General features: G+C 29.7%; 2 protein-coding genes across 4 annotated transcripts; one reads left to right on the forward strand and one right to left on the reverse strand.

Moving 5' to 3' along the window:
- The first annotated feature begins 9,353 nt into the window (after positions 1 to 9,353).
- Positions 9,354 to 12,330, forward strand: LOC124830048 (ARM repeat superfamily protein). 3 transcript variants are annotated; one of them, XM_047303655.2, is made up of 3 exons: positions 9,354 to 9,411; positions 9,923 to 11,242; positions 11,647 to 12,330. In XM_047303655.2, the coding sequence occupies exons 2-3, from the start codon at positions 9,932 to 9,934 to the stop codon at positions 12,115 to 12,117; spliced, it is 1,782 nt and encodes a 593-aa protein (XP_047159611.1). In that variant the 5' UTR covers positions 9,354 to 9,411; positions 9,923 to 9,931; the 3' UTR covers positions 12,118 to 12,330. The 3 variants fall into 3 exon arrangements, with proteins under 3 accessions (XP_047159611.1, XP_047159612.1, XP_047159613.1); XM_047303656.2 differs by having other exon boundaries at positions 9,378 to 9,513; XM_047303657.2 differs by having other exon boundaries at positions 9,379 to 9,411; positions 9,929 to 11,242.
- A 6,647-nt stretch (positions 12,331 to 18,977) lies between these two features.
- Positions 18,978 to 20,868, reverse strand: PNSB2 (NDH-dependent cyclic electron flow 1). The gene is made up of 3 exons (XM_047303658.2): positions 20,316 to 20,868; positions 19,648 to 20,088; positions 18,978 to 19,475 (listed from the first exon to the last, which is right to left on the reverse strand). The coding sequence occupies exons 1-3, from the start codon at positions 20,745 to 20,747 to the stop codon at positions 19,278 to 19,280; spliced, it is 1,071 nt and encodes a 356-aa protein (XP_047159614.1). The 5' UTR covers positions 20,748 to 20,868; the 3' UTR covers positions 18,978 to 19,277.
- Between the last annotated feature and the right edge of the window lie 55 nt (positions 20,869 to 20,923).

A 20,923-nucleotide genomic window follows, 5' to 3' on the forward strand; every position in this document is an offset into this window, starting at 1 on the left:
AAAAAAGTTAATTAAGTGAGCCAATGAGCCAATCCGTTTAACCCACCAACACGTGGTGGGTCGGGTCGGGCCGGGTTACCCGTTTTGACAGCTCTATCTTTATATTTTATTTTTAGTTAGTTTATTATTATTTCTTATTTGTATTTTGGGCTTAACTCATATTTCTTCTATTATAAATAAAGAATCTTATGTGTATATTCAACACAAGCGAGATTATGATATCTAGAGTCTAAGGTTCTTTGGAAAGTGTTCATTATCTCTGTCCACTATAACTCTCGTTGCCATAGTTAGAATCATTGTTGTCGTCACTGTTACCAGAGCATCAGTTTCAATCGGTGACCATAGTTTTCGATTTAGAGCGTCAAGATCACTCTTTTTCCTCTTTCAGGTTCATCGTTGCGTGGTTGCACGTCTCGTCTCTGTTAGAGCGGCTACAGCGGAATGATTAGCGTGGAATAACAAACCAAGAGGGTTTTTAATACCAACATGTGCCTTTTAATTTATACTCAATTAAACTTACCAAGCAAATAAAACTAACAAATAAAGACACTAAGGTTGAGAGAAATTTGCACAGATGATTTTATCCTGCTTCGGATTTTCCCAATCATACATCCAGTCGCTTATCTCAAATCAAGATAAACATTTCACTACTCACAAAACAATTACAAATTACAATCACAAAGAAATAATTTGTAAAATTTTAGAAACCACCTCTCTTGTTACCCCAAGAGATGAAAGTCACTTCCCCTATAACCCACAAGGGATGAACACCTCCTCTGAATCTTCACAAAGGATGAACACCTCCTCTGAATGTTTCACGAAGGATGATAGGCTTTTAACTCAACAACAACAACATTCAATCACACTCCCTGTGAAAGTTCTCGCTCTATGCCAACACGCCAAGTTCTCAAAGCCACAGCACAAAGGTTCAGCAAACCCTATAACACTTATCACCGCACACTACAGATAAGATTTTTCAAAATACACTTGTTTCGTATTTTGTATTTCGTATTTTAGAATAAGAGTCTCAATCTGATTTATAGAGATCTCACTCAAGGATACCTCCAAAAATCCGTTGTCAACTAATTAACGTGTGATAATCAATTATCCAATTAAACTTGCTTAAAAATTCTCATAATTTCTCATTATACATAATCAATTATTATAAATTGATAATCAATTATCTTGAGTATAAAATGAGGTTTTCTGATTAAAAAAAAAATTTAACACAACCTAAGACAAACAATAGATAGAATCAAATATAAACCACATCCTATACATAAATCTACTAAATTATAAAAGCTTTAATATAAAAACAAGTCTTCATGAAGATCTTCCTGCAATAAGAGCACTTGAGACTTGACTTTGAGACATCACCAAAATTTCTGCTCTTTAGCTTTATGCTAATAGTCTCCTCTTAAGCAATTGTTCAGAGCATCGATGTTGCTCGTTATAGTGGCTCTTCAACAATGACCTCTTTATCCACTGGTTGCATTCCTCAACGGTGATTTATAAGAAGAGATTTACATGGAGCAACCTTCCAGATTTGTTGCTCAAAGGAGTCTTCTAGGTTGGTATTCCGTCTTCTATGTCTCATTCGCAAATAATTAACAATTTGGTGTCACTCAAGTGCAGAAGCAAATATTTTCACTAAGTCTTTATGGACTATATTAGTAACAATCTTGGTACATACAATTTGTATGCACAAGTTTGAGGTGAGTCTTAGATATATTATCTTTATCTTATCTTTATATTTTATCTTTAGTCTTATTATTATTTATTTGTATTTTGGGCTTAACTCATATTTCTTCTATTATAAACAGAAGAGTTTATGTGTATCTTCAATAGAATACAAGGAGATTAAGTATGTACATAATTTTCACTATATTCAACATGTTGTATTCCAAATAAATCTTTGGGTGGTTAATTAAGAGTTTTTGGATATTAAATAATATTTGGAATTTTAATCATGAGTGATTATATTACAAATAATATTTAAGATTTTTTTAAGGAGTGAACAAATGTCAATATAATACTCATATTATTTTAATTAAGGCTAACAAAAGTTCAAACAATACTCATATTCTTATAACATCCTGTCTAACTAAACTTGATTAGTTGATAAAAACACTCTATATAATATACATTTACAAATGAACTAATATAAGAAAATGCACTATAAAATTTTCTCTCTTTAAGCTTATTTAAATAGCATATTATTAAATGTGTTATAACAGAAAAATTAGAGTTTTTAAATGTTCTTTATAAATCATCTATTGCATTAAAAACTTGTGTATGTCATCATTCCATTGTACATAAATTTTAAAAAGTTTTAAAATATAATTCAACCATTCAATCTTTTAACTAATTATTTAATTTTTTTTGTCTCTTGTGATAAAAAAATTACTTTAAACCTAAACTTGAATCTTTCAAGAGGGATTCATCTAAGAGAAACAATGTTAATGAGACACAAGTCTAATTCATTAAAGAGATTGACAATACCTCTAACCCAATTAATTTTTCGCTTCCCAACTCTATAACTAATACAAATTACATAATTTAGAATTAACTTCACTTCTATGTTATTGAAAATCTCAATATATAAAATTTTACATTGTTTTACAAAAAAAAAAAAAACATAAGATTAAAAAATTATCTCAAACTTTCTTAGTATTAACCACTCTCTTTAATGTCATGCATCTTCCTCAACATCTATACTATAATATGTCCCCTAAAAAAATGAACACCACATGTGAAACCACAATCACCAAAACAAAATGGTGAGCTAACTTAGTAAAACCAAAACATTTTCTTTAAATTTTGGTTATATCTTTTCCTATCTTTATGTTTTTATTTCTTAGAAAATCTCTTTAAATTTCGTGTATATAACGAAAATCACACACGTAATAAATCTTATCTTTTTTTAATAAATCTATTTAAAAAATAACTATCATATACAATTTGTTTATATTATAGTAACTACTTAATATATCTTTCAGAAAACTTATATTATAATAACCATTTTATTTATATTTTAAATAAATAAATCTCTTAAATAATTAGTAAGCCATAAATCATTTATATAAAAAAAAACAATAAGTCACCTTGAATATATATTTCCTAATTATTTTTCAATGTCTTATATACCCTAACGAATAAAAATTTCGTCCACAAAAATGAAATTTCTTATTTATTCTCTTATAACCTTATTAAGTTTCAAAAGAAAAAACATTTCAAAATAAAATTTAACTGCACCACATAAAAATTCATCTTTTTTGAGCATTTAACTCTAACACTTGTCCTCCAACACTTATCCTCCTTTGATAACACCCATAAGAGAAATACTAAAAAATGCAGTTAAACAAACACAACAACACATTCATACTTGAATCAACAAACACACAATATGCTCACCTCCCATAAATCACCTAGGACCTAATCGTTGTAATACCAAAATGCAACACTCCAATTTTTCCCTTCATAGAATTTATAATTAATAGAAATTACATAATTTAGAATAAACTTCATTCATATTTTATTGAAAATCTCAATAAACAAAATTGTACAATTTTTTACAAACAAACTTTATTAAAAAGTAATAACAAAAGACTAAAAGATTATATTAAGTGTCTTCTTATTTTAATTACTCTCTCGTGCCATACAACTTCCTCAACACTTGTAGTATCACCTGCTTCCATATAAAACCGATCATCGTAGCTAGAAACCACAAACACCAAAAGAGAAGGTTGAACTAACATAGTAAAGCCAAAACATTTTCTTTAAAAAAAATTCCAATAATATTTTCCTTTAATAAACTAATAAAACAAACATATAAATAAATAATTTCTTTTCACACATATGCACACAAAACACCTTATAAGAGTGGCATCCCCAACCAAAAGTGAAACAATCGCCCCAATAGACAACCTCCCTAACTATGATGGTACAAAACGCCCTCAAAGGACAACCTCCTTGGCCACAAGTAGAACACACTGCCCTTACAAGGTAGCCTCCCCGGCTATAATGGACCAAAACGTTGTTTTGAGCAGCCAAGAGATAATAAAGGCAAGAAGAGAAAAAAAAATAATAATTATGATGATGATCGTGTTATTATCAAACTTTAAAATAAATATACATAATCACCTTAACCCAACTACACAAAGAAAATTTGATGTGTTAAACAGGTTTCAAGATTGGTGTTTGAATGGTCACACCATTGAACATGTTACACCACAAATATAAACATATAACATTTTTTAACAAAAAAAATTGATATAATTGATTTTAAAATGATTATATTCATTATTTTTTAAATTTAAAAACTAAAATGTATTAAAGTTTAAAATATAAATAAATCCTTAAAACATATATAACATTTATATATAAAATTTTATTATAAAATCCTATGTTAAGTAAGTCTTAGTGTACCATATGATTTTTTTTAATATTTTGCACATGTTACTCTAATACGAAAATTTTATAAAATTTATATTTTTCTAGTGGATCAAAATATAATGTTAAGATTAAAGAATGATTTTTTTATATTATTATTAAAATCTTAAATTTACAACTTTCTGGTTTCATAAATGTATTTAGACAAAAAAAAATCTCAATCTTCTTATAATCTGTACATCTTAAGTTAAAAGATGTGACTATGACCTCTACATTTAAAATGCTTAAGATCATATTACATCAACCAATAAGTGTAATAAATCTTTTTAATTACAGTAGAATAATTGTATAATTTTTTTAATAGGCATATTTTATTTAAAATTTTCATAAATAATAAAAAATTTATAAAATAATAATAAATTTGTCATAGATATTTTAAAAGACAAATAAAAAAAATATTTTTTTCAAACAAAAACCTTTCAAAAGTACCCAGTGATTAAAGTATGATTGGAACTAGGCGCCTCTTTTAAAAATTCAAATTGACTTACAGTTTCAAAAGCGGGAAAGGACCGTACTAAGATCTATAATTGAAAAGTAAATAAGACAAAATTGAAAACCAATTCACGGTATTACCCTCTCACCATTACCAATACACTCCTTAACTCTGATTCATTATTTTTAAAATATTAATTCAAACACACCCATGATTTTGTAATCATGACTGTATAAACCAAAATAATAGATTTGGATAATATCATTTGTATTCAACAATTCAATCAAACACTTAATTATCTACTAAGTTTACAATTGAAGATGATAAAAAAAAATTAATAACTCATTCTTGTTAATTTTATATTTTTATTAAATTTGGATAAATCTGTGCATAACTTGACATATTATTTTTAATATTTTCAGTTTACTTGTACAGTGAAATAAATTATGATGATTTGATAATTTTGGATTAACCCTAAACATCATTCACACTCAAACATGTGATAGATAATTAATTATAAATGTTTTTTTCTCTATTACTATCCTAATTAATTCTTAATCAATTATATCAATTTTCATACAGAAGATCATATTTGATATATATATTTAAATTAAGAATTCATAAAAAATTAATTGTAATTATTATAAACTTATTATTTATTTTTCATTATTTTTCTCCTATTCTAAATTATCTCAATGCAACAAATAAAATCTTATATTTAATAAGTGATGAATACAAATTTCTACTTATTAATATAAGTATATTTTAAAAGTGATTTTAAAACATTTTTTTGTCTCTTGAACAGTGTGAAACACTATCTTTATCTCTATTTTTTCTAATACTGACTAATTTTTTTCTTTTTAATATTTATTATATTTTGAAAAAAAATTATATTTTTATCATTCTTACGCAATCAAATATTAAATTTAAAATGGTTACTTATTAACACAAATTAACATATTCAGTTTAACCCTTCAAATAGCATTTTTTTAATATCAATTAAAAATTTGCTATCAGTTTGAAACCATTATTCATTTAGGCTTTTGATAAAGACTAATAAAACTACCAAATACTGTCAATTAAAAAACAGTGATCTTTGAAATATAAATTAACATATTCTATCGTTTTGAAATTATTATATTTCTAATAATTATAATATAACTTACTATTTAATATATCACAATGGAAATTTTTTTATTTCTAAAAAACTATATTTCAAGTTTTTACAAATATGGTAATGTATTATTTTAACTTACTTTTTTAATATGTCACAATCATTTCTTTTTATTTCAATTTATATTTCAAGTCCTTACAAATATAGTAATATATTATTTTAACTTGTAAAAAGATTTATTAACTTTAAATTCTTAAAATTTTATTAGTGGTTTTTTTAAGTTATTATTATTAATTTTTAGCATTTAATTTCAGAAATAGAGAATATTAAATCAGTTATTTGAGATTGGAGTTGCCATGAGGATGAGGAATATGGATAGACAAGTTTAGACAGAAAAGAGGATTTTGGAGTAGAAAAAGGAGTTGCTAGAAATATTATAAGAAAATATATAAAAATTTGAAAGTAAGAAAATAATAGAGGATGGACCATAATGAAAAGCAGGTAAGAGCATTTACAACTTAAAGTGAAAAGTCTTATTAGTAGTATCTATAAAGCTATATGGAGTTGAAAATACTATCTAAAGAATTTATTTCTAATAAGTAGAATGACGAATAATAATTTATCAATAGACAGAAATTAAAGAAGAGGAATGTAATTCAATTACCTATTAACTAGGTAAGAAAATAAGTAGATACTAATTAGTCAATAATGTTTACTTCTATTTTATTATCATATATCTATTTAAATATTTAAATTGTTTACTTATTCTATTTACCTCATCTCTTTCTAAAACCATTTTTCATCAACAACAAATTCATAATATTAAAGAAAACTAGTAACAACTACCATATTATATATATTAGCATTGAGGATTTTTTTTTTTGTAAAATTATGTTATAATTGACAGTGTGAGTTAAGTAATGAAATTTGAATATTTTAATGTTAAAAATTTAAAGTATAAATAATTTTTTATAAAACAAGTTTCGTTATTTCGAGTCATATCATTTATCTAAAAACAACTCTTCTATAGTTCCTCCTTCTCTTTAGATATTATACTTACTAGGTCATATGATCAAAAAGTGTCAAAGGAATCCTTATTTGAGTAAGTTTGATGTTTAGAATCTCTTTTGAGATCATTTAAGACTTATGTAACATCTTAGTTCACCAAAATCTGATGAAAAATGGGTAAAATCTAGTATAAGAATTTTTAGAGTGTTGGTTTGATCTGGTGCACCTAATTCTTGACCAAAAGAGCAAATAATATTCAATTATGGTTATAAACATGTTTTAGAATCAATTATAGTGTTAAGAATACTAAATTGGTTATTGGGATGAGTTTTAGGTGCAACCAAATCCGAAAATCAAGTTATTGTCAAAAATTGATAAGAATAATCGATTATCAGACCTAATAATCGATTATTTCAGTCAAAATTATATCTTTAGTGGAAAAAATCTCTGGAATAATCAATTATCAAATCTGATAATCAATTATTGTATTAGGTATTATTAGATAATCGATTACCAGGTTGAATAATCGATTATTTCAGTAGGTATTGTTGTTTTTGTTTAAAACTCTCTGGAATAATCAATTATCTGACCTAATAATTGATTACCTTATAAGAAAATGAATATTTATAGATTGTGAACATGTTAACATATATATTTATGGTGGATGAATTTGATGGTACACATGATGCTTCATGAAATATAATTTAAATACTAATGTGTATGGTAGTTGTTCACATATGATATGGTGGTTATGATGATGTATATAGTTTTAGTACATATGAATGCTTTATGGATGGTAAGTATGGATTTAGTACAATGTGAAAAGTATTCCACGAGAAAATCCTTATGGTTGTTATATTGTGTTATATATTGAAGTAGAAACTTTATGATTAGAGGACGATTCTAACACTCTTAATAACTCTCCAACTCAAGTAGAGATGGGTGGTTATGTCGTGGAAAGCAGTAGGAGGTCTTTAGTCTGATGATCATATATTGACTATAGATGTTTGACGGGTCAACCTTGGTGTGTGTGGTGGTTTGATGGAGTGGTTGTCTGATATGGGCAAGTTGTTTCACCACACACGAAGCAAGTCCCTCATGAGTCCGACATCAATAGATGTATGCAGATGGTCAAAGTCTAAAGTTGATATGATTATTTCTGTATTGCTTTTATTTTATGAATGTGATATTATTGTTTTAAAATGTATGAATATTCTTTTGTTACTTTAGCTTACCATCTATCTTTGTTTGTTTGTGTGTGTATTTTTTTCTCTTTTGCAATGATCACCTTAATTGTATGAGCTTAGAAGGTGTCTCTAGTGAATGTGATATTATTGTTTTAAAATGTATAAATGTTCTTTTGGTACTTTAGCTTACCCGTTTGTCTTTGTTTGTTCGAATGTGTATTTTTTTTAATAATCATCTTAATGGTGTGAGCTTAGAAGGTATCTCTAGTGAGCAGAAGCTAGTTGGTGGCGAGCTAAAGCTTAAAGTAGAACGTTTCGTGGTTTGCTTAGTAAGATTTATATTACACTTTTGGTTTAGTGTAATATATCTCTTCCATATCTTTTCTCGAACCAACTGTTTTGTTTTATTAAAAATGTAATATATTGAACATTATGCAAATTAAGATGTTAAAATATTAACTTAAATAAATAATAAAACAAGATTTAGTCAATATTAGTTTAAATAAATATAAATACTAAAAAAAATTGTTGTTAATCTAATATTAACATAAATATTTTTACTTATTAAAAAATTAAAACTAATTAACATCTTAGATTTGACTTAACCAATTATATTAGTGTCTATTGTTCTTAGTAAGAAAATGTAACATATTGCATATCTCTTAATAGTATTTAATTTATTTTTTATATAAAACATTTGTGTTACATGTCCAATATTATTAATTTACTACGAGTATACAAAATTATATGTAAAAATATACACATATACTTAATTATGTTTTTAAAGCTGGGGTGTTAATTAAGTTAATAAAAAACATTTTAAATTAATATTTTGTAAATAAAAACTGGAAGACTAATTTATTTTATGATGGGTACTAATTGATAGGAGTGGGTAGTAATTGATAGGATATTTTTAGAAGAGTAATGAAAGAATCAATGCTTTGGTAAATGGTAGGATTTTAGGAGTCAAAGCTCTTAATTACTCACATGCTAGTTACTTGTTAAAGTCAATGCTCTTAATAATGTGTATTTTCAAAAAACAATTGAGGGTAGTTTTGGAAGCATAACTTCTGAATCATGTGGGGCCCACAGTGAGGGATAGCGGCGTAATTTTATAGAAATTTTGAATGCAACACTCCTCTGCTTTTTCTTCTTAAAATCCTTTTGCATTTCCTCATTCAACAGCTGTTCAATCTTTTCATTTTCTTCACGTCAAGGTGAATTTTCCAGCTTCAATCTTTGCCTTCTGCACTATATAATTCTCGTAATTTTCCATTTTTGTTGAAGAAACTGAATGTATGTGTTTCATTTGGAAAAAGGTAAAAAACAAAAATAACTGAGTTTTTCCTTCCTTTGAATGCCCCAAAGATTCTATCTTTTGGTTTAATTGTTGAAAATTCAGCAATTTGAGGAAGGGTGCAGTAGGGTTTCACCCGTTTGGGTTTTTTGGTTTCTTGTTAAGAGAATTTGTGAATTTTAGATTTCTTTTACTAACTGCAATGTCCTTGAAATGTTTGTCATGTGTGTATGCGTTTTTTTTTACTTCATTGTCATTGTTCATGGGGTGGTGGGTGTTTGGTGGTAATTCAAGAAAAAGAATCTCTTTTTTCTTTTGGATTTTGTTCAAAAAAATTGTTAACTTTGGATTTCTCTCACTGCAACGCCCTTAAAACTTTGCACTTGATTTTTTGTATTTCATTGTCATTGCTGATTGTGATGTGTGTTTAGCTTTAGTTCATGAGGATGGCAAGGAGTCTCAGCCCTTTGGTGCGGCAAGAGCTGGCAAATCTTGACAAAGATGAAGAAAGTCGTAAGTCCGCCATGAAAGCACTGAAATCCTACGTGAAAGATTTGGACTTCAAGGCCATTCCTGTGTTTCTTGCCAAATTTTCAGAGAGCAAGGAAAGTTGTTCTGAGGAATTCTCAATTTCAATCTATGAGATTCTTGTACGGGTTCATGGTGTCAAAATTGTTCCCTTGATTGATACAATCATGAAAACCATAGTTAAGACTTTGGCTTCAAGCGCTGGATCTTTCCCTCTCCAACAAGCTTGTTCAAAGGTGGTTCCTGCAATTGCAAGATATGGAATTGACCCCTCAACCCCTGAAGATCAAAAGAGGAATATAATTCAGTCCCTTTGCATGCCACTTTCTGATTCTCTCGCGAGTTCTCAGGAGGGCCTAACTTCGGGTGCTGCCCTTTGCTTGAAGGCTCTAGTGGATTCAGAAAACTGGAGGTATGCTTCTGATGAATTGGTGAATAGGGTTTGCCAGAATATTGCTGTGGCATTAGAAGGGAAGTCTGGTCAAACCAACTCACACATGGGTCTCGTTATGTCTTTGGCCAAGCGCAATGCTTTGATCATTGAAGCATATGCAAGGTTGCTCATACAATCTGGAATAAGAATAGTGAATGCTGGTCTTGTGGAGGGGAATTCTCAGAAAAGGCTTTCATCCATTCAGATGGTCAACTTCTTGATGAGAAGTTTGGATTCCAGGAGCATATTCTCAGAGGTTGAATTCGTAATTGAGGAGTTGGAGAAGTGCCAATCTGACAAAATGGCATTTGTCCAAGGTGCAGCACTTGAGGCTTTGCAAACTGCCAAGAGAATTGCAAGTGATAAAAAGCCAAGGTATGCAAAAAGTCCTTCTTCAGTGACAGGGTCAAATTTTAGTACGAGAGAAGGAGAACATACTTCTTCAGGTGAGGGAGAGAATAGTGATTCTACTCCTTCCTCGATTTCACCAGAATCTCGCACTTTAGACTTTTTCCCTGGATATGAATCTACTGAGTCTCCTATTTCAAGAAACTTTGACCACGAAAGAAGAAGCGTGACCAGGAAGCTTTGGAGTTATGAAAATGGAGGTGTTGATGTGTCCCTGAAGGATGGCCTGTTCTCACAAGTAGGAAAGGAAAGTGCTTTGTCAGAGCATTCATTGATACACGAGTTTTCCAATGGAGATGGATATTATACAGAGGAGTTTGCTGGTTTCATGCACAGAAATCCCAGGCATGGAGTATCCAAAAGCACCACCACAAGTCCCCTTGTAAGTTTCTCTTTCATTTGTGATGTTCCAGTGAAAGCATCCCTGTCAAAAATCAGTGGTTGAATGTTGCATTTCTTTATTCCCATATCAGAGAAAAAAGTAACACAACAGAGCATAACAATTGGCGGTAGAACCATAGAGTACAAATCCTTTTTATTTTCATCTTTGTTTTTTAAAAACGGAACTAAATAGAATCTCTCCAAATGCATACATTGCTAATATGGTTTTTATAAAAACTAATAGAGTCCCTCCAAATGCATACATAACTTAATGCAATAATTCAAAACATGCTTTTGTTTTTATTGAATAGTAAGTGAAGTTTAAATGCTTTCTTGAGCTGGCAATGTTTACGCTTAAATCACTTGTTTACTCATTGAGTTAGCATATTGTGTGGTGTTAATCAGAAGTCAGGCATTCAGGCAACCATTGACAGCATGAAAATCTTCGAGACCCCTAGAAAACTCATTCACTCTCTTCAAGATTCAAGTGATTTGAGTTTGAATTGCTCTAAGAAACAGAATAGAATGTTCAAGAGCCTATCCTCAGGCAACATTGAGTGGAGTCCAGGTTCTAAATATGATCAGAACGGTTTCTCAAATGATGTGAAGTGTGATAGTGAAGTAATTGAAAGTTGTGGTGAGGCTGAGTTTCTAGTTAACTCAGAGTCCGTGTCATCATCAGATGACCATCCTGTAGATGCCAATAAGCAGATGTCAACCAAAGTGGTTTCTGAAAACAGAAATACTACACCAAGTGCACTACAAAAGACTAAATACAAATTGGTTTGTGGTCTTTCATTTGTTGTTCTTGCAGTGGCTACTCCTTTACTTTGGATCAATGCTCAGGATGAAGGCCATTATCTTGTACCAACTTAACATCTTCATTACCTGGTACATCCTTAGAATTAAGAGCATTTTAGGTATGCTTTTGTGAAAGTAGGTGTTGATTCCAACGATGTTGGAGAGTTCAGTGTAGCAGGAGTGTATGTTATGGTCCATTGAGCATCTTCAATGTGAATTTGCTTTCCTGTAAACACTCAAATATTTATGGAATTTTACTTTCTAGAGAAGAAACACTTTTTTTCGTAATGTTCAGTTAGAATTGAAGACTAGATCATGAAAATATTATGGTTTTTTATTGTGCTGGTGGTGGATTCTTTGGTTTAAACTTATTATAAGATTAGTATTGAATTTTCAATGACTTATATTTGCTTTAGTAACCATAAAATGTCTATATATTCCTTTATACACGCGCCACATGCACTCATATATTAACGAAAGTTATAAATTAATGTAACATTTTTCATAAGAAAAACAATAGTCATGTATAAAAGATTGGTGAGAATGATCCAATGAGGCAAGGGAGGTTAAAGGGTGTGAAGGCACCAAAAATGAAGAAAATGAAATGAATTCATGAAGGGAAAAAAAGTGTATGGTGCCATTATTGTCTGAAGAAAGGTAGTAGAACAAACGGAAAAGAAAGCTGAACAAATGAAAAAAAAAACGGAGATCTCTTACCAAAATAAAATGTGAGTTAGTGATTCTATAAATTTATAAATGCATCTATGACAATTATTTGTAAGAAGCTATCTCTTTGTCTAAATGCTAAAAATTGTTGCTAAATTTGGAAAGAGTTTAAATCATTTTACATGAAGTTAGTTTATCTTGTTCAGAAAAAAGTAATTAAAAATATATAAATTAGTTTGAAAAAATATAACGTTGAAAACAAATCAACTTTGATGTTTGATGGCTGGACAAATGAAAAAAAAAATGGAGATCTATTATTAAATTTATGGTGAATAGTCTAAGTTGATTTGTTTTCTTAAAATTTATTGATATAGTAATGGATCACATATGTCAAGAAAATGTTTGATGAACTGGAAAGGGTAAGGTTATAGGAGTCTTTAATGCTTATGTTTTTTTTTAATATTTTTATCAGGTTAAATTATGACAAAACTTCATTAGGGATAATGAAATATTATATTATTTATATAAGATCATTGAAAAAGGAAAACCAAAATAGAAATACTAGAGTTCAATTTGATCAACAACTTGATAGAATGAAAAATGCTTAAAGATTTGTTAAGAAGAAGCATAAAAGTTGACATTAAGATAAAACAATATGGTAAAGTTTTTAATTAGTCCTTGTTATTTCAAAAAAAAAATGAAAAATAAGATGACGTTGATTTATGTTGGCTTTTTATTTGAAATTGTCCTTTTCTTTTTGTGGAAAAGTTATGGCGGAGAAGGTAAAGAGATGCAAAGTTATGCAACCATGGTGAGTTTTACTTGCATGGCTATATGGTGCCAAAGAAATTAAAATTATATTCAACTATGTGAAAAGAAGAAATCACCTAGAGCAGTTGAGATTAAATCTTTTTGTCTTTGTGAACTTCAACTTAAAATGAAACAAAATGTTAGATGGGAGAGAGATAATATTTATGATCTTACATGTGTATATGATATTGAATTACATGATGAGTCAATTATTGAAAAATGATTATCCTTCCTTGCACTAATACATAAAAGACTTTATATGACAGTTAAACAAAGCTTTCTATGTTTATTTTGAACCCATTATAGATCCAGTCGACATAGAAAGTTTTCACTTTCTATATCAATTCTTTTGGACCTTTCATATAAAGTTCACTTTTTATATTAGTTCTTCTTCCCACTGTAGAAAATTTCTTGTACCTGAGAGTAATGTGTTTTTGCACAATTCTTCCTCAGTAATCATGATCACCAAATTCAATACGAGAAAATAGAAATGCCCACAAATTTCCATCAATCATACATAATATGAAACAAAAGTAAAATAAAAGAACCTCAATCATAAATTAAAGTAGCAAAATACATAACACAAATGTTGTAAGCAATTAAACAATTAAACTGAAGCACTTATATAACCTTAAAACAATAACAACCACACTTGGATGCACAAACCAGAAACATCAAAGGCATATAATTAATTCTAATAAAGATTATAAAATCATTAAAATTCAAATTAATTCTAATCAAAGGCATAAACTTGGAAAGCAGAATAACAGAGAGAAAGAACCTAAGTGATTAGAAGGCTTAGCTCCTAAGAACAAAAACAAATTGACTTCGTTGATGTTGGAAATGCTAGTGGCGATTGGTGTTCTCTCGAAACACAAAGAGGGAGATGCAAGGTCTAGCAGAGAAGAGGATGAAGACGTCAATTGGAATTCACAGAAGATGGCAACATCGACTTAGGGTTCCTACGATGCAACTCAACGAGGAAATGCGAGCTCCAATGGTGGTGAGCTTGCAATAAGGACAAATAGAGGTGGAATGCAATGGCTAGGGTTATGATGTCCGCTTAAAACTTGCAAAAAATGGTGGATCGCAATGAGCAAAAGCGTTTTCTAACGCTGACAAATTGAGTAGCAGTGAGGGATGAAACTAGTGTGTTTTTAAAACCAAAGCAAATTACGAGAGCAAGAGAGACAACCACCAGAGTGAGAGCCACTAGAGCGAATAAAGTGCAATGCAACAAATAGATGGGGAGATGAGAAGAGAGACTTTGACGAGACGTGAAGGAAAGTGAAAGTGAAAGTGAAAATGCAGTGCGAGATGGTGAAGCACAGCGAAGGATAGGAGGGAAGATATTATGACGGTTACAGTGATGAAGCGACATATTATCTTTATTTTAAATTAAAAAAAAATAAATTTATATTTTATTTCAAAATTGACACAAATCACACTTATTATGGTGATTCTAATGATAATCAACATAGAAAGTCTTCTATTTTATTATAAAATTGTCACTGATCCGCTTACTATGACAATTTTATCAGTGACAATTTTAGACCGACATAGAAAGTCTTATCATATTTACAATTATCTCATCGTTACACTTATTATGAAAGATGTATTATAACTGTCATAATAAGTCTTCATAACACTCAATTTTGTACTAATTCTACCAAATGATGTTACATAGATAAATATACATCTAGGAAAGACAAAATGAATCAACTCACATTGTTTGGCCTTCTCTATCATTGGCTAACCAAAAAGGGGTGGAGCAGGCTGACCTACTATATAAAAATGGGTTAGAAATTTAAACTCGTCTGGCCAAAGAGTGAGCTAACAGTTTAGTGCCGCTAGTCAGCTAACTTTCTTTCTATGTTTTCAATTTTTTTTTTAATTTTATTTATATGTATAAATACTAAAATCATAAAAATGATTTTAAATTTTTAATTGATCATCAATGCTCTTAATTAAATAAATTAAAATAATTATTACATTTATATGTAAACTATAATTTATAACTAATAATTGGAACATGAATTGTAATAGATAAGAATTTAGATTACGATACTTCTTCATGTTTGTATACTTAAAGTACTATAATATAAAAAGATTACATTTTTAAATAATTTTATATTTTAATTTTTAATTTAAAAAAAAGAAAGTAATCTGAGAGAGTCTGTCTTCCTGTCTTTGGTATGTAAATTTAACGGATGAACCAACCACAAGTTATTGTGACTCACTTTCCCAAATATATATATTTTCATTATCTCTCAACAATTCCACTAGATTAATATTTGAAAAGTTTTCTTTGATCTCTAAGTATTTTTCATCTTATTATATTCTTAATTATACATTTATTTTTCTTTATGCAATTGAGTCTATCAAATTATTTTTAAGACACAAATTTGATATTTTTTTAATATTTCTATTTGTTGTTTACACTACAAGAATGATTGAGATTACCGACGGTCATAAGTCGTCGGTAATGTATAAAATCCGTCGGTAATTAGCATTTACCGACGGCTTACCGACGGCCAATATACCGTCGGTAAAAACGTTGTCGGTAAACTTTACCGACGGATCCTTCGTCCTTCGGTAATTACCGAAGGCTTTTGGCCGTCGGTAAAACCTTCGGTAATTACCGAAGGATCTAGGCCTTCGGTAAATCCGTCGGTAAATGTCGCGACCTGGTTCATCTTCTTCCTCTTCCTTCATCGCTGTGTCAATTTTTTTTTACATTTTCACGAACTCCGCCACCATAACGGCATCACGCGAGTAACAAATTAATGTCCAAAGTATCAAACAACCATTTATTTTCAATAGTTAAAATTATAGGGAATCATGGACAGTTTTTCTACAATTCTCAGATTTGTAAGATAAATGTTCCTAATCCAAAAAATATGGTGGAGAGAACGGTGGTAGAGGGCAGCGGTGGTGGAGAGAACGGTGGTAGAGGACAACGGTGGTGGAGGGCAGCGGCGGGAGGGCAGCGACGGTGAAGAGTAATGGAGGTGGAGAGCAGCGGTTGAAAGCAGTGGTGGTGGAGAGCAGCGGTGGTGGAGTGCAACGGTGGTGGAGGGCAGCGATGGTGGAGGGCAGCGGCGGTGGAAGGCAGCGGCGGTGGAGGGCAGCGGCGGTGGAGAGCAACGATAGAAGAAGTATTAGACTGAGATAGAGAGAAATGAGAGGAGAAATGAGTGGTTGCCACATATATTGGCACTGGATGCGAAGCTGGTCTCGAAAAATCCCGCTCTTTTTACCGACGGCCCGAAGCCTTCGGTAAATCCGTCGGTAATGTAGTCTAGCGAAATAATGGGCGGGAAAAATCCCGCTCTTTTTACCGACGGCCCAAAGCCTTCGGTAAATCCGTCGGTAATGTGCACGTCACGTACCGACGGCCAAAAGCCTTCGGTAAATCCGTCGGTAATGTAGAATATTGTTTTGATATTCTTTTATATAATTATCTTTATTTTCTAATTCATTATCATAAGGTAATTTATCACTATAAATGTATAAATAAATTTTATTTATTATAATATAATACTTTAATGTAATTATCATGAATATTTTTTATCACTATTTATGAAGTTCAAAAAAGATGAAATATTTATGTTAAATTTCAATTATTATTAATTTAATTTATGTTCTTTGTGTAATTTTGATCATGTATTATAATTTTTATTAGTGTATAAAAAAAGAAATTTCATTAGAATTTAAAAACTTGAAGGAACGAGACTTTTAAATTATTTTTTAATTTGAATACTTTTTTAAGATAATATTTTTAAATTTTATCATTTAGGTTTCATTAACGTTTGCAAATTTAATAAATATTTTAGTTTTCATAAAATTTTATTTGATATTCTAATTTAAAATATACATTATATATATATATATATAATTATAATTTCTTTCTAAATATTTGATATTAAAAAAATAAATTGCTCTTTTTCGATATTGAATATTTGATGCTTTTTTTTTAATTTTTTTTAAAATTAATTAATTAATATTGTAATAGTAAGAAATAGATAGACATGAAAATATATTTATTTACTGATGGGATGAGGATGAGAAAAAAATTCGATATTCTACAGTTTTGATATTGGATGAAGATGAATTTTTTTTTCTCTGGGACGAATATTAGATAATGAAACTGATCTCGTCCTGTGAATAATGATAAATTATAAAAGAATATCATAAATTTGAAAATAAAAGAAAAATACTAATTTGCATCTTATCATATAATTTTTTTTTATTATATAATGTTTTTTTTTTCTTTTATGGATGAAAGACTTGAACTATTTAACTACATTTTCATATATCATATTATTAATATATTTTTCTCATATTAGTCATACCAAAAATATATTTGAAAATAATATTTTAATATAAGAAAAATTTATATTCTTTTCCTGGAATAAAATATGTGAGAAATGAGAAAAAAATAGTTTGTGTTTAACTTAATTTTTTTCAAAAAAAACAAAAAAAAAAACATATGAAAGAGTGAAAGATAAACAAAAGTAATAAATAAATCAAGAGTCAAAAAGAAGAAAAAATAAAAAATATTTTAATAATTTATTATTATTATTATATTTAATTTTATATTTTACTATTTATTAATGACTTGTTTTATAAAAAGATTAAAAATTTACCTAATCTAATTCTCATAAATTTTGATTCTTATTCTTATTATATATATATATATATATATATATATATATATATATATATATATATATATATATATATATATATATATAATTTTAAAGATTTAGGAAAATTGCGGCATCTTCAAACTTCCAAGAATATCCCTGCACATAATGTTTTTCTTTTTATATAATGATTTGCTTTCATAAAAGATTTTAATTATTTATCTTCATTTTCATATATCATATATTTTTTTTTATATTACGTATGAATACTTAAAAATGTCATATATTTTATTCATACCGTATCTTTCTGTATATAATAAAATTCAATTTAGAATTAAAAATAATATTCACATCCGAAATCTCGAGATTAAGAGAGAAATTTCATTAAACTTTGTTAATTAAATTCCCGACAAATCATTAGTTTAATAGCATAAATAAAAATCTCGAATTAAATATATAATAATTGATATATTTATGAGAATTTTGATACAGAACTGAAAAATGTACTTTTCTTTTTTGTTTAAACCACAGAACAAAGAAAAATAACAAAAGAATTTCAATGACATTGGTCTTCTTTTTTTAAGATCTTTCCAATAGTCATAATAATAATCTTTTTATTGTACCTGTAGTTTTTTGTTATTATTAGAAAATTTAGTGAGAGGTTGGTTGCTTATGCTTAAAAGTTTAAATTAAGGTTAAAGATTTTTTCAGCTTAATCATAATTCGTTCTTCTTGCTCAAATAACAGGTTTTATCTCATGTCAAATACAACAAATGCAGTATTAGAAGTAGTTTTGATCATTTAGGCTCATTGAAATGAAAAATCTGCAAGCATTATGTAACTTCTTTTATTGATATGGTATTTTCTATTGACCATAGATCAAATAAAAATATATATAATTTGAGGGAAGAACAACAGAAATCCTGCTCCAGAAAGAAAAAACCAATAAAAAATTAAAAATGGAGTGAAGCATGAGGGAAGAAAGAGAGAGGAATGAAAGGTGCAGATGTTGTGTTTGATTTTTTGCCTTTAGTGAGAAGCTGAGTTATACTTCAATTTCACGTCTCAAACACGATTTCATACTTTTCAGTGGATTTTGGAGCACACTAATCATGTTAAATTATCATGTTCAATCACCTGTGCCCCTCTCCATTCTTCACCAGGATTCACAGTTACAGGCACCAGTAATGAAGCAGGACCAGTGCAGATGAAGTAGCCCTTTCCAAATTTCTTTGACAAGGAACCAGGGCTTGATAAATAAATATCCTCAAAACCCATTCTTATCACCCTAAAGAAAATCTCACGTCCCTGAAAATCCAACAGAAACTACTCAGCCAAACCTTTCACAAAATCTGCTGCATGAAACAAAATTCTAACAGTATATTTTCATGTCTCTCAAATAAAAGGAAAAGTGGAAAAGTGTTAAACATGTTTATAATTCCTAAAATACTAATGAACATAGATAGTTATTGATTCTAACCTGGTCAATGGTTTCATACTTGGAAGGAGGGGTATTATAGAATGTCTTTAATCTTTCTTCTGGAGGTGCAGAATAAACTCTACTCATCTTATTCTCAAGGAGGGTCATGGTCAAATCTTGCTTACCCCATGTGCCAAACTTGACTTCAGGTTCAGCACCAAAGGAAAACCATCTAGGAGGCTCAGATAACGTAGCTTCAGATGGAGTCAAGATCTGAAAGGGAGAAGATGGAGGAGAGTGAGGGATATATGAGCAGCTTCTCAGGCCTTGAACTGCTGTTCCAGCTCTTGTCTTAGATCGAAAATGGCTTAGTATAGCGTTCGTTAGAGTAGCAGGCTTGGGGCCTAAGTTCTTAGCCACCACTGCAGTGGCCATGCTCACAGGATACAGAGTCACAATGTATGTCAGTTCAAAGAATCTACTAGCGCAGCTCAATTCAACCTGAAGGAAATACAACACAAGCAAGAAACAAAAACCAAACAACACCATCTTCAGCTTCACATGCAAAACAAGACTAACTTCCTGATATGTTTTTGTTGTGATAAACATAAGAAAGTAAAATGAATTGAGTTTCTCATTTACATTAGTATCAGTTTTGTCACTGTATCAAATTTTGATACAATTTGGATAGAAATGGAGAAATACAGAAGAAGTGAAAGGATACGTACCTGGAGAGCATCAATGGCATCAGAGTCAACATCGGTAACAGTCCAGTCTAAAGTAGAAGGAAGTAACCCTTTGGCTCCAGGTTGCAGAACTTCATTCATGACCAAACCAACCCCACCTTTGGCCTTGTATGGACCCGATTCAGTTGCAGGAATTGTGTAAAGAGCCTCCTCGAAACCATCGTCTTTCCAATGAACTTTTGGTCTGTATGATGTGACATGAGCATCAGGAATACTTAGCCTCAAGGAGCTTCCATTTCTGATAGTGAGCTCTACAATGGGGATGTTATCAGACTCCAAGAACTTGATGCCTTTTCTGCCAAATTTCTCAGTGAGTGAGTCAGCAGTGGGAAAAGTCACCGTAGAGGTGTTTGCTGCTGAGGAGGCCTTTATTAAGTTGAGCTTGGGAAGAGATAAGGAAAGAAAAGAAGCCATGGAGAAGCTGAAATAAGCTAGCTACCTCATTTAACAGCTTCCACACAGACTAGTGATGAACTATCTATTTGGATTTTTATTTTGGATAAAAATGCGCTTTTTGTTGGCTTTTTGCTTACTCTAAAATGGGGCACTGTGTTACCAAGTGAAAAATCTTGAAAGGGTCAATCCAATAA

This window comes from Vigna umbellata, chromosome 5 (genome assembly GCF_029865625.1).
Source record: "Vigna umbellata cultivar VRB3 chromosome 5, Vumbellata_1.0, whole genome shotgun sequence".
NCBI classification, from domain to species: domain Eukaryota; kingdom Viridiplantae; phylum Streptophyta; class Magnoliopsida; order Fabales; family Fabaceae; genus Vigna; species Vigna umbellata.